General features: G+C 38.5%; 2 protein-coding genes across 5 annotated transcripts in view; one reads left to right on the top strand and one right to left on the bottom strand.

Moving 5' to 3' along the window:
* The window catches only part of LOC110833460 (mitochondrial tRNA-specific 2-thiouridylase 1), a 76,365-nt gene that overhangs the window by 27,322 nt on the left and 36,220 nt on the right, over nucleotides 1–12,823 (bottom strand). For all 4 annotated transcript variants that reach the window (XM_087356017.1, XM_087356018.1, XM_022071538.2 and 1 more), the window contains exon 2: nucleotides 12,422–12,499. The gene's annotated coding sequence lies outside the window, so the exon portion shown is untranslated. The remainder of the gene's footprint in view (nucleotides 1–12,421; nucleotides 12,500–12,823) is intronic.
* LOC110833459 (uncharacterized) overlaps nucleotides 1–12,823 on the top strand; it is a 41,020-nt gene that overhangs the window by 10,102 nt on the left and 18,095 nt on the right. The window contains exon 2 of the mRNA XM_022071537.2: nucleotides 12,439–12,481. Coding sequence (XP_021927229.1) covers nucleotides 12,439–12,481 — 43 coding nt within the window. The remainder of the gene's footprint in view (nucleotides 1–12,438; nucleotides 12,482–12,823) is intronic.

The following is a 12,823-nucleotide window of genomic DNA, read 5'->3' as shown; positions in this document are numbered from 1 at the left end:
TTTGTCAGCCTGTCAAGCACCATCTGCGATTCTGTCTGAATCTCTTCTATCGTCTCAAATCTCCTTCCCTTTAGCTGAATTTTCATCTTTGGGAAGAGCAAGAAGTCACACGGAGCTTAGAAAGGAAGTTGGGGTCGGTTCTTGCAAGATCTTTGAGCTCCTGACAAACGAGAAGTCAAGTCGATTCTGCTTCTGGTCCTCAGACAGGATGCGTCGCATGCGGAGTTCTTCCTTTAGAATCAGCTGACAGGTCCCATAGCCTATCCCAACAATGTCGCACAAGTCGTTGATGGTACGACGTCGATCTTCGTGAATGGCCTGCCGAATCTTCGTAACATTTTCTGGCGTTGTGCTCGAAGATGGTCGTCCAGAACGCTCGTCATCATCGACAGAGGTTCGGCCATTTTTAAAACGTCAATGCCACACAAAAGTTTGTGCACGACCCATTGCGGACTCCCCAAATGCTTGCTTTAGCATTTCATAGGTTTCCGTAGCCGTTTTGGCGAGTCTTTGGCAAAATTTGATGCACACGCCATTCCGAAATCGCAGGAGGGTCGGTGTAACGCACTACCAAAACGCCCGTAACTAAGAAACAAATGCTAATTCGATGATGCCGGCTGGCACACTGATTCACTATGAATGTAGGCCGCACCCCTTAGCGGCAGAAGCTCGTACTACATCCGGTTCGCCCTCTATTGACACAGTCTTGAAACTTTCCGATCGCACCTCGTATACTCCAAGAATGTTCTTCACGTAGGTCGCTGTTGCACTGGTGTGCTCCGAGACCGTCGTTTCGTCTTGGGGCATTCTTGCACTAACAGCATCCCAGTCATGTAGGTTGAGTAGCCACGAAGGATAACTGACCCCCGGTCATGCAGGTGATACCCCCGCAAAAATTCGACGGACGGACAGGTAGAAATGGGCACATAAGTTGTTTTTCGCTCACGCTAGAGACTGAATAACACCCAAAGAGATTAGCCATGAATGAATGTAGACCTCCCATGTCAAGGAAAATTGTGGACCGCCTTCGGGACTCAGTTAATATTTTTGTAGCTGAAAAACCGAAACCTACGAGGGCTCCTGAGTCTGCCTTGTCTGATTCACCCGGCACGACTACTCACTTAATATTTAAAAATCATTTTCACGTCACGATTATGATTCTCCGGCCCTGAATGACATAAATATACCAAAAGTTAAAAGATAAGATGCCTTCTGGGTTGAAACTCCGTGTAGTCTGGTCAAAGTTCACCGACGATTCAGAAGTGCTTGCTGCCTCCATCTTCAGGGCGACGAGCCCTGTGTAGTGTTATCAGACTACACGACGCGACATCCTACAAGATAGTCACCGTTGCCCGCGGTGTAAACCTCACATCCTACCAAAAAATGATAAATTATTTTTTTCTGAAACGAGTAGAGTTTCATTTCCATTGCGACTGTATTTACAAGTTCTCATTTCTCAGAGCAAACACAATAATTCTGCTAATGTCTGAAACATCACGTCCTAACTCATGCACTTGTTCGGCTGCGATGATTCCACTCGATTACGATGCGCTTTGATTTCCATTCAAGTGAAAAGGTCCCCATAATTATACCTTAAACTCACATCTAGTTAAAGCTTGTACTGAAATAATTAAAAGTTTTTCGGGTCTCTGTCACTTGAAACTACGTCACTCATTTTAACTTTAACTCGACGTATATTTGAAACTTATAGCCACAATGTTAATTATATATTCCGCCCCAGTACGAAGACTTGAGTGTATCGAAGGTTGATAGCACATTCACAATTCGGCGTAAATAATCTTGCTCATGTAAAATGGCTATGTTAACATTCCATTTGTATCTTGTATTTTTAAGTTCTGATAAATATGCGATTGTGCTAATAGGTAGATATAATTAACTTCCCTTACTTAACACTACAAAACCTAGTATTAATTATATGTTCCACCTACTTTAATAACACGAAAGTGCATATTTTCTCACAGAGTTTACGGTCTTCATATGACACTAGGAATAAACAGAGATTGTTTCCTTCAACAACTTTAACCAAATAAAGTTTTTAATGGTGAATAGAAAACATACAGGACTTAGCAATGGATGAACCTTTAATCGGTGGGAGGGGTGGGTGGACATGTTCCCACTCTCCGTAAGTTGGCCACTTCATACCTGTCCTATTACTCAAAGGCAGACGGTCACAGTCACTGTGATATCGCGATACGCTAAAACAATCCATCAATTTAAGCTGTCTCTGTAATTAAATTTATTGGTTTCATTACGATTACGTAAAAGACAGAAATTTTGTCTTCTCTAAACCTTTGCCCCTGAGCTGTAAACGAGAACTACTTTCCCATTGGTGGAGTTTCTTTCCCAGGGAAAATAAACAAAATTGTGGTTTATTTTTGTTTATTTAGTGTTCTGTCTGACGACAGGTCCATATGAACAGGATTCTTCCATCCTTTTCTCGGACTGGGACCTGTTCATATACGTTCTTGGCAGATGATCCAGAAGTGGTTTGCCATTGCCTTCTTCTGTGTGTGAATGGGATGCCACGGAGAAACCGGGGAAGCCCCCGGAGGAAAACTCCGTGTTGCCTAGACCACGGCCTTGCCCAACACAAGTTATAAATTCGGGCACCGCCGGGAATCGAACCCGAGACCCCAGGATTACAAAGCCAGCGTTCTAACCGATAGACCACCTCATCTTATTATTATTTAGTGTTCTGTCTGACGACAGGTCCATATGAACAGGATCCTTCCATCCTTTTAGCGGACTGGGACCTGTTCATATACGTTCTTGGCAGATGATCCAGAAGTGGTTTGCCATTGCCTTCTTCTGTGTGTGAATGGGATGCCACGGAGAAACCGGGGAAGCCCCCGGAGGAAAACTCCGTGTTGCCTAGACCACGGCCTTGCCCAACACAAGTTATAAATTCGGGTACCGCCGGGAATCGAACCCGAGACCCCAGGTGGTAAGAAACTTTTTTTAAAATATCCAACTGTTCAAAAACCACATCTCCGCCTGTTCCAATTTCAAATACAAATTTTGATCACAAATAGTCTTGCACAGTTAGGTGTTAAAATGCAACACAGTTTTACGAAAACACACATTTAATCAAGTACAATATTTAACTTAAAACTGTTAAATTTAAAGCTTAAATAATTTTCAGTAAGAAAAATGGGCTGCTTTTTTTCAGTCCTTAGTTTTTCAAACCTAGACTTCATTTTCGACGCTGCTAGTTTAATTTCACCCTCGGTCTCTGCTCTTTATAGACTCTGAGGTATGAAGTCTGCTTTACGCACGAAGTAATTATTTCCAAGCTCGATCAGAGACTGTCGGTTAATCACAACTCATGTACTTCTGCGTCCAGCTGACTCCACCTTTATCAAATTCCTCAAACTCGATGTCATAAGTGCGTAAAATTCGAGTACGCAGTCACGCAGCGGTGTCCTGAGTGACGCCATAGAAACCACATCCGACATCGCTAAAGTTGCCTGACGACGGGGCGGAGCTTTCACGTCAACCGTGTCGGCCCGGCTAACATTATGTCAAGCGAAAGACAGAAAAAAAAGTTTTCTGTACCACTTTCGTGGTTCAGCGCTGCTCAATATAAAGGAACAAGCAGAACAGATCAGATGAAATACGTCGTTAGTCATCTCATCCGTTCTGCTTGTTCCTTTATATTGAGCAGCGCTGAACCACGAAAGTGGTACAGAAAACTTTTGTTTTTGTTTTTCGTTTATCAATGTGTTAGCAGGGTTAACATGGCTAAACTAACTAACTAGATGGCTTACCGAACCCGAAGGTTCATCACCGAATTAACCAAAGCCCTCCACCGGACCCTGTCCTGGGCCAACAAAATCCAGTTTCCTTCGACTCCTATCTCTCATATATCCCGCCTGACATTATCCTCCCATCTACGTCTAGGTCTCCCCAGCGGTCTCTTCCCCTCAGGCTTCCCAAATAGTGGACCCAACCAACTAGATGGCTTACCGAACCCGAAGGTTCATCACCGAATTAACCAAAGCCATCCACCGGACCCTGTCCTGGGCCAACAAAATCCAGTCTCCTTCAACTCCTATCTCCCATAGATCCCGCCTGAGATTATCCTCCCATCTACGTCTAGGTCTCCCCAGCGGTCACTTCCCCTCAGGCTTCCCAAATAGTGGACCCAACCAACCAGATGGCTTAGGGAAACCGAAGATTCATCACCGAATTAACCAAAGCCATCCACCGGACCCTGTCCTGGGCCAACAAAATCCAGTCTCCTTCAACTCCTATCTCCCATAGATCCCGCCTGAGATTATCCTCCCATCTACGTCTAGGTCTCCCCAGCGGTCTCTTCCCTTCAGGTTTCCCAACCAGTACCCGTTGCACACCTCTTGTCCCATCCATGCGCGCTACATGTCCCGCCCATCTCACTCTTCTCGACTTAATCACCCTCACAATACTGGGGGAGCAGTACAGATTTTTAAGCTCGTCATTCTGCAGTTTCAATATATATTAAATCTTATCCGTCTAATCACAATAAATTCTTATTAAATATTAAAATATTACAATAATTAACATTTAAAATATTTAAAATATTAAATGATGTTCTTTATCGAAATATTCGATTTACATTAGACCATAATTTTTCACGACATGTTTCAGTTCCTAAAAGAACTATCTTCAGGTGTATATAATTATATAAAGATTCAAAACGATAAATAATTCAAATACAATTTCTTAAATACAATTTCTATATATTATTTTAGCGTACATTTTTATCAGATCAATCCACAATGAACACAGTTCAGTTCAAACAAGGCAATACTTCCAGACAGATGTAACTCCTCTACAACTTTCATTTCTGGCTGATACAAAAACAACAAAAAACGTTCACCCACACTAAAGTCATATTGAGCATGATGTACATATATAGAACAACATCGAATATGTTATTAAAATGGAATAAAATCTGGAAAAGAACATCGTTTGATATCTGATAAACATCTGATAAAAATGTACGCTAAAATAATATATAAAAATTGTATTTAAGAAATTATATTTAAGTTATTATTGATTTGAATCTTTATATAATACACCTGAAGATAGTTCTTTTAGGAACTGAAACATGTCGTGAAAAATGATGGTCTAATGTAAATCGAATATTTCGATAAAGAACATCATTTAATATTTTAAATATTTTAAATGTTAATTATTATAATATTTTAATATTTAATAAGAATTTATTGTGATTAGACGGACAAGATTTAATATATATTTATTATATCACAATATGACGCAACTTTACCATCTCATGGCTTATCAAATTTCATTTTTACCGACCATTAATAAATCAACCCTACACGCAGATAAACATCTGTTAACAGAGTGCTGACAGCCAGTTTGATAATAATTACTTATTTCTCGACGCTGTAACAAGTAATAAGATTATTTATGACTTAGCAAGATTTGGTACGATGAATCCAAATGAAAATTTCGAATGAATGTGAATGGAAGCGGTCTTGACCTTTCTGAGGCAGTATTTCAGTATTTAATTGTAAGGACAGAGGAAAATCAATAGAATGTCATTAAAATAATTACACCGCCTGATTCCAAACCGGGTACTTCGTAAATGTAATTTGTACCTAATATAACAGTGCTGAAAAACCTAATGGCGAATTCAGCTAATCGAATGACTTGATTACTTTGCACTTCACGTCTAAGTCAGCGTAGGGCTTAAATTTCTGGAATATTTTGTGACGGTGTGTACAAACGACTTCTATCAATCTGACACAGCCTTCCTGTGTTTGTCCAGCATCTCAAAACCTCCCAGCGTCTCCATTTTATCCAGTTATGTTTTCTCTCCGACAAAGCACATCCGACATTTTCTGGAGAATACTACGTTACTGTTTTGAAAACCAAACACTAATTCTTCTGTATCACTACAAAGAACTCTATTCACTATTACAAACAGTGTCAGACGTGTTCATAAATCCATTCTAATCTCAAGGTATAAGGAAGTGAATCGTATCCATTCTTCTGTAGTACGAAGATGGCTGTCCTCTGGGTGTAGTCATAGCGAGGAAGGCAGCTGACACACCTGAAACGCTGTTATAGTCAGCGCAATAGTATTTGGCCGGTGGAATTTTCAAGGGGAAGGCTAGGAGCGAGTCACTTATGCGATAGTATAACGCTGACTGCACGGAGGAGCTTATCGGACTGAACGCTCAAACAAAAGAAATACACTGACCGTGCCATCTCAAGTACACAGAGTAGGCCCGTCCGCCAGCTCCACCGGCCAAAAACCACTGCGCCAACTATAACCTTATACCAAACTTTATCCAAGAAGACAGCCATCTTCGTACTCTCTGCTGTGGGAACCTCAAATCCAGTTCCTATCTTACCTGAGAAACAAAGGTATCAATTTATCTAAACACGAAAACAGGAAACGTGTTCATGAAGAAAATAGTTCTAACCAGAAACACCAAATAAGAAGATGGAGCAGTGTAGGAATACAAACGTATCAGATTCGGTTCTAGTAGAAACGTAGGCCTATACATTGTACCAACACACTATAACCTGGGATTACCATATGCAAAATCCTCTACACACAGCTCTGTATTATAATTCTGGCTCTCACCACAACTGGAGAAACATTCTAATCATTTGAATGTCATCTAAATAATATTTAAAGATTCAGTCCGTATCGCAAAGAAGACAACGCGTCTCCATTAAAGAGATTATTTGGTTAATGCTGTTTAAGAAAATAATCCCTGCGTATTGTAAGAATCATGCGAAACTCATTAATACTCATTGGGGGTAAAATGTTTAGATATCGAATTTTAAAACTGGTGGTTCATATAATTACCACTAATCTTTTAAGGGTTATGCATGTTGATGACCTACGACTTTATAAGATTAACATTTGAGGTTTTCACAGCGAAAAATATGGAGAGTGGGTTGTCAGAGATTCGAAGGAACATGCTGCCTCTATCATCTGGACACATTCAAGAGAGAGGCATCATGCGACTCCGAAATGTTCGTAAGAATATACTGGTGTAGTTATACAAAGGACTGAGGGCAAAGAAGTTCGAATTATGTGAGTGCAAAATTATTGGGAAAAGTTTTACCAGGTGCTACATCAATTATCTCAGTTACTTCATTCTCGGAAAATTTCTGTCAAATGATACGTAGACGTCAGGCAATTAATCTCAAAATGTAACACTTTCAGAGATTACGATAATTTCCTCTATTAAGAACAAACCAAAATTAGGCCTTGAACGACGTTAAGAAATGTCTGTCCACTGTCTTCTGTGACATCCGCGCTGAAAATGGAGTTATTTGTTGTTAAATCAGATAGAAGCTACTGGAGTTTAAGTGGTTAATAAATTGAAAATTACGTGGGACAAGTCCGGACTGTACAACACAGACATGGCGCTGAATATGAATAATTCAAACAGTTGTTTAATTTAAACACCCGCCATGTCTGATAATTTGAAAGTATAAATTGATGAAAACGCTTTCAACCTGTCTCTGTTTACAACGTATGTTGTAATTGTATAATTATAACTTCAATACGCAATTAAAACCCAACATGTATAACAAACACTAGTCAACTTTCTGTTTGCGTCAAATTTGGTACACACTGTATTAATCGAGCGAAGGTGTCGTACATGGAATTTTCAATATTTTCGTAACAGAGTGGAAGGAAGCTTATCTAAATCTCGCTCATATTTTTTTTTTATCTAAACCAAACCTTCGTCACATTGCAGATGTTGACTTCATAAATAGAAGGGTCGGCTGAGAAATGTGCAAACAAGCACTCCCCTTGCAAAGACGAACAACGCATTTCATAAAAAAAAATACTGTTCAAGAGTAAAACCATATTAGCGACATTCTCTCAACAAATGGGCTTGGTTAAATTGCTCGCAAAAAGGAGTTTCACATTATACGTCCTTCATCTAGTATTGTTACGGTGATTAAATTAACAATTCTCATTAAAGCCCAGTGCTAACTGTATATATACCACCCGCTTTAACATTCAGTAAGTCTGAATTTTTCCACACGGTGTATTTATGGGTTTTGTATGATTCTTAGCACGAAGAAAAGTTGTGTTTTATTTGAGGATGGAGACTTGGTTTCTAAATATTTTTATTAAAACAATCAATCCTAAAGTAGCATTTCCATCTTCACAGCTGTATCTTCATCACTGAAGATGGAGAGAGTATTTTTCTCCGACGAGTCTGCATGGCACAGAAACCCATAACATAATATTTTATGACAACATTGACACATCTTAGGTTCCCATAAAGACAGATAATTTCTTCGACAACTTAAATACTGCTCGAAGTAAGTCCTCTGCCTTGGATTTGGTTATTTATAGATATGTAGGCTTCTTTGATGGAAAGCAGCCAGTAATCTGATGGTTCTTTCATTTGTTTTACTAATGCATCACTAAAACCAAATAACAATACTTCAGTCTATAAGCAGAAGCCTTAATATTCACGTCTGAGACAGATACTATAAACTGTAAACAGAATAGACAAGTAAACAACAGGTTCATAACACCATGTAGACTTGTGCCCTGAAGGAGACAACATGTTCTTCCGAAACGTTTACAATTACACACGGTATTACAGCCAGAAAGACCAACCTCGACATCTTCACCGCAGTGGGGAACTCCAGTCTTAAACTTTTATTTTATTTATTTATTTAGTGTTCTGTCTGACGACAGGTCCATATGAACAGGATCCTTCCATCCTTTTCTCGGACTGGGACCTGTTCATATACGTTCTTGGCAGATGATCCAGAAGTGGTTTGCCATTGCCTTCTTCTGTGTGTGTGAAAGGGATGCCACGGAGAAACCGGGGAAGCCCCCGGAGGAAAACTCCATGTTGCCTAGACCACGGCCTTGTCCAACACAAGTTATAAATTCGGGCACCGCCGGGAATCGAACCCGAGACCCCCAGGATTACAAGGCCAGCGTTCTAACCGCTAGACCACCGTGGCTATAGTCTTAAACAGGGAATAAAATATATATTAAATCTTGTCCGTCTAATCAAAATAAATCTTATTAAATATTAAAATATTACAATAATTAACATTTAAAAAATTTAAAATATTAAATGATGTTCTATATCGAAATATTCGATTTACATTAGACCATCATTTTTCATGTTTCACGACATGTTTCACTTCCTAAAAGAACCATCCTCAGGTGTATATAATTATATAAAGCTTCAAAACGATAAATAATTTCAAATACAATTTTCATACATTATGCCAGCGTACATTTTTATCAGATTTTTTACCAGATATCAAATGATGTTCTTTTTCAGATTTTTATTCCATTTTTAATAACACACTCGATGTTGTTCTGTATATATACATCATGCTCAATGTGACTTTCGATAAAGAACATCATTTAATATTTTAAATATTTTAAATGTTAATTATTGTAATATTTTAATATTTAATAAGAATTATTGTGATTAGACGGACAAGATTTAATATATACTTATTATATCACAATATGACGCAACTTTACCATCTTAGGGAATAAAATATATAAGCCTGTATTTAGTAATTACACTGATTTATCAATTTTTCTCATTTTATGAATTTAAAGAAAATCATGTGTAAAATTGTATCGAGATACCCACAGCTGGGCTTAATGTACAGTAAATATGCGGGTGATTGCGTTGTTTGCAGAGGACACAGTATCACCGGTGAACAGAGTGGTTAATATCATCATCGGGAACCTTTATTGTTTACTTAATGAATCACCTATCTGAAAGCCAAGGTTTCTGCGGCGAAGAAAACGAGGGTTATGGTCTCCTGAATCATGTCCCTGTGTAGTCTCATATGTGGTTACCAACATTTCCCCAAAGCCATGTTTTTGTAAAGTTATGCTAATTAAAATATCTGTATGCATCTCTCATAAAACGTACAAAACGTTATTTTAGGATATGCGATAAAATGTGTTGTGACTTTTCAAATGCTTCAACAAAACAACATGATATTTACATATCACAATTCGACAATAACGTATTTCCAATTATTTTTACATGTAGGTCTATCAAAATGAAAGCGATACCGTGAATTGTATTTTCTATGAACGCATTTTAACAAATTCTTCCTGCACAATCGTTCCAATGGGTCAGTACACAGGCATATATATCGATACACAGATCTGGTATTCACAGTGTGAAGCTTATAACCAAACGTTGTCTTCTGAACAGAATACATTCAACGAAAAATGACACATGTAAAGTGCGTTGAATTCACAGGTCTCGCCCACTGGATAAGAGACATACAAACTCCAGGAATTCTCCAGCACCAAAGATGTTCCGCATTACCTCTCTAGGACTCCTACGGCACTACTGTAAGACTTATAAAAAATTCTCCAGGACTTTTCCAGCACTTCTCCAGGAATTGTCCATGACTAAAAAAACTCTGCGGTAAACTCACCAGGACTTCCCCGGCACTACTCTAGGACTCATAAAAAATTCTCCAGGACATTCTCAAGACCAGTGGTATTCAACCTGGGATACGCGTACCCCCGGGGGTTCGCGAAGACATCTTAGGGGGTACATGAAATTTTAAAAAAATATATATTATTTTATGATAAACACTGAATAATCAGTAATGCAATTTATTTAATTTATTTTAGATGTAGATTATATACTATGTATAACTTGAATTATACACCAACAACTTTGGGGGTACAAAGTTGAAGACAAATTATATCTGGGGGTACGCGAAGACATCTTAGGGGGTACGTGAAAATTTAAAAAAATATATATTATTTTATGATAAACACTGAATAATCAGTAATGTAATTTATTTAATTTATTTTAGATGTAGATTATATACTATGTATAACTTGAATTATACACCAACAACTTTGGGGGTACAAAATTGAAGAGAAATTATATCTGGGGGGTACGCAAACAAAAAATCTTGAATACCACTGCTCAAGACCACACAATGAGCACGCTAGAATTTCTCCAGGATAACTGGTAAAGAAAATGTAGCATTATCTCTGATTACCTATCCATATGCCTGCCTCTTCATCATCTATCCATCTATTCGTTTGTCCGTAGATTCGTCTATCCATGTATACCATCGTAAAATTATTTCAGTTGCCGAACCATATTATTTTAAGAATGTAGCACAAATTTCTGCCTTTGGAAGTAAATGTTGAGGCTTCTGCACCATTTCTTAACGTTGAAGGAGGAGGCACGTGTACGTAATGAAGCCCGCACAGGGAGGTCTGAAATTGACTTGATGAGGATGGAAGATAATGCCAGCAAAGAAAACGTATAAGGAGCTGCAAAGCTCTACAACTTCTTTAAAAGAGCAAAGCTGACTAATATTTTATCGACAGTTACAACTGCGTCTCAAACTCGGGAAGCTACGAACACAAAGCGCGCTGCCAATATTAATATTACATCATAAATACCAATACCAACATACGCCCCTTATAATTAATTACGTCGACAGATTCTAATGTTATTTAATGATACTGTTTCAATCGGCCTACATTATATAAAACTTCGAAATGGGAAGATAATTTAATTATAAGTATTTAAGGGTTTAAAAGGCTGTCACTGCCCATTTGATAGCATTAATTATCAGGTTTTATTTGGATACCGAACAAAACCACAAAGAAATAATATAAAGATGGCAAACTTTGTGTGGACATGATGTTTAGAAATAATTGCAGAATTTTATAATATATAAATTTTTCATGGTAACTAAAAGGGGCAAAACATTCTCAGACCATCAGCAGCTCTGGTACGCAGTGTTCATTCCACGTAGCTTATCGCCATAGAAAGCTTCAGTTCACAAAATTTAGGTCAGTCGTCAAACTCGATTTCTTTAAAACTCCTGACAAGTTCTTGGAGTAATGTAACGATTTTGAGCTGAACACTGAACCACGCGTAAACAAAGTGGCATTATAAATACCATATACCTTGATAAGAACGTAGTTATAAAGTAGAAAAGTACGGAAGACCTCATATGCAACATTTCGTGCTTACGAAAGCAGGATGAAGGCGGTGTTATTCTCCGAAACGTCGATATCTACCTATGTGTACCCACGGAGTTACACCCCAGTAGATAAAAATCGACGCCTTGACATTTCAGGGCTGAGGATGAAGGCGGTGTTATTCTCCGAAACGTCGATATCTACCTATGTGTACCCACGGAGTTACACCCCAGTAGATAAAAATCGACGCCTTGAATTTTCAGGGCTGAGGATGAAGGCGGTGTTATTCTCCGAAACGTCGATATCTAACATAGGTAGATATCGGAGTTACACCCCCCAGAACAACAACACAGATAAATTATGATACTTTGTAATTCATGGAAATACGGGAACGAATAACTTGTCTCATCCTGAAAGCAATGCATGCGTGCTACATACTCGGCTTACCTTTTATTCTGTTGCAGGAAGACCGCGTCCAGAAGCCATGCGAAATCTTCCACAAAACAGGTAAGCTGCTGCTGCTACCTGCGGGATCAGACAAACACATTTTTCAAAACTCTGTCTACATTATTACAAGAATTTTGGTGTTTAATTTCCAGAAACAAATGAATTTAAATGAAGTTTCCGGGAAGAAATTCGGACTATTTCTTTCCAATTAAATGTTCCTTCGTTCCAATTTGTAATACGTCCAAATGTTTATAACTAAATGTAATCCATAACTCATACTTAGAATTCTATGCCATATTACAGTCAGGAATAGTGGTTCACGATGAATGTGGACCTGTAGTTAACTAAAACAGAGAAATTAATAATTACGAATTTAATGTTCTAACTCTGGCAATAGTGAAT

The sequence above is a fragment of the Zootermopsis nevadensis genome, unplaced genomic scaffold (assembly GCF_977971745.1).
Source record: "Zootermopsis nevadensis isolate Lab colony 2312 unplaced genomic scaffold, Znev_1.0 Znev_ptg000025l, whole genome shotgun sequence".
In the NCBI taxonomy this organism is placed as follows: Eukaryota; Metazoa; Arthropoda; class Insecta; order Blattodea; family Termopsidae; genus Zootermopsis; species Zootermopsis nevadensis.
Note: the sequence above shows the minus strand (reverse complement) of the source record. Positions and strands in the feature narration are given on the sequence as shown.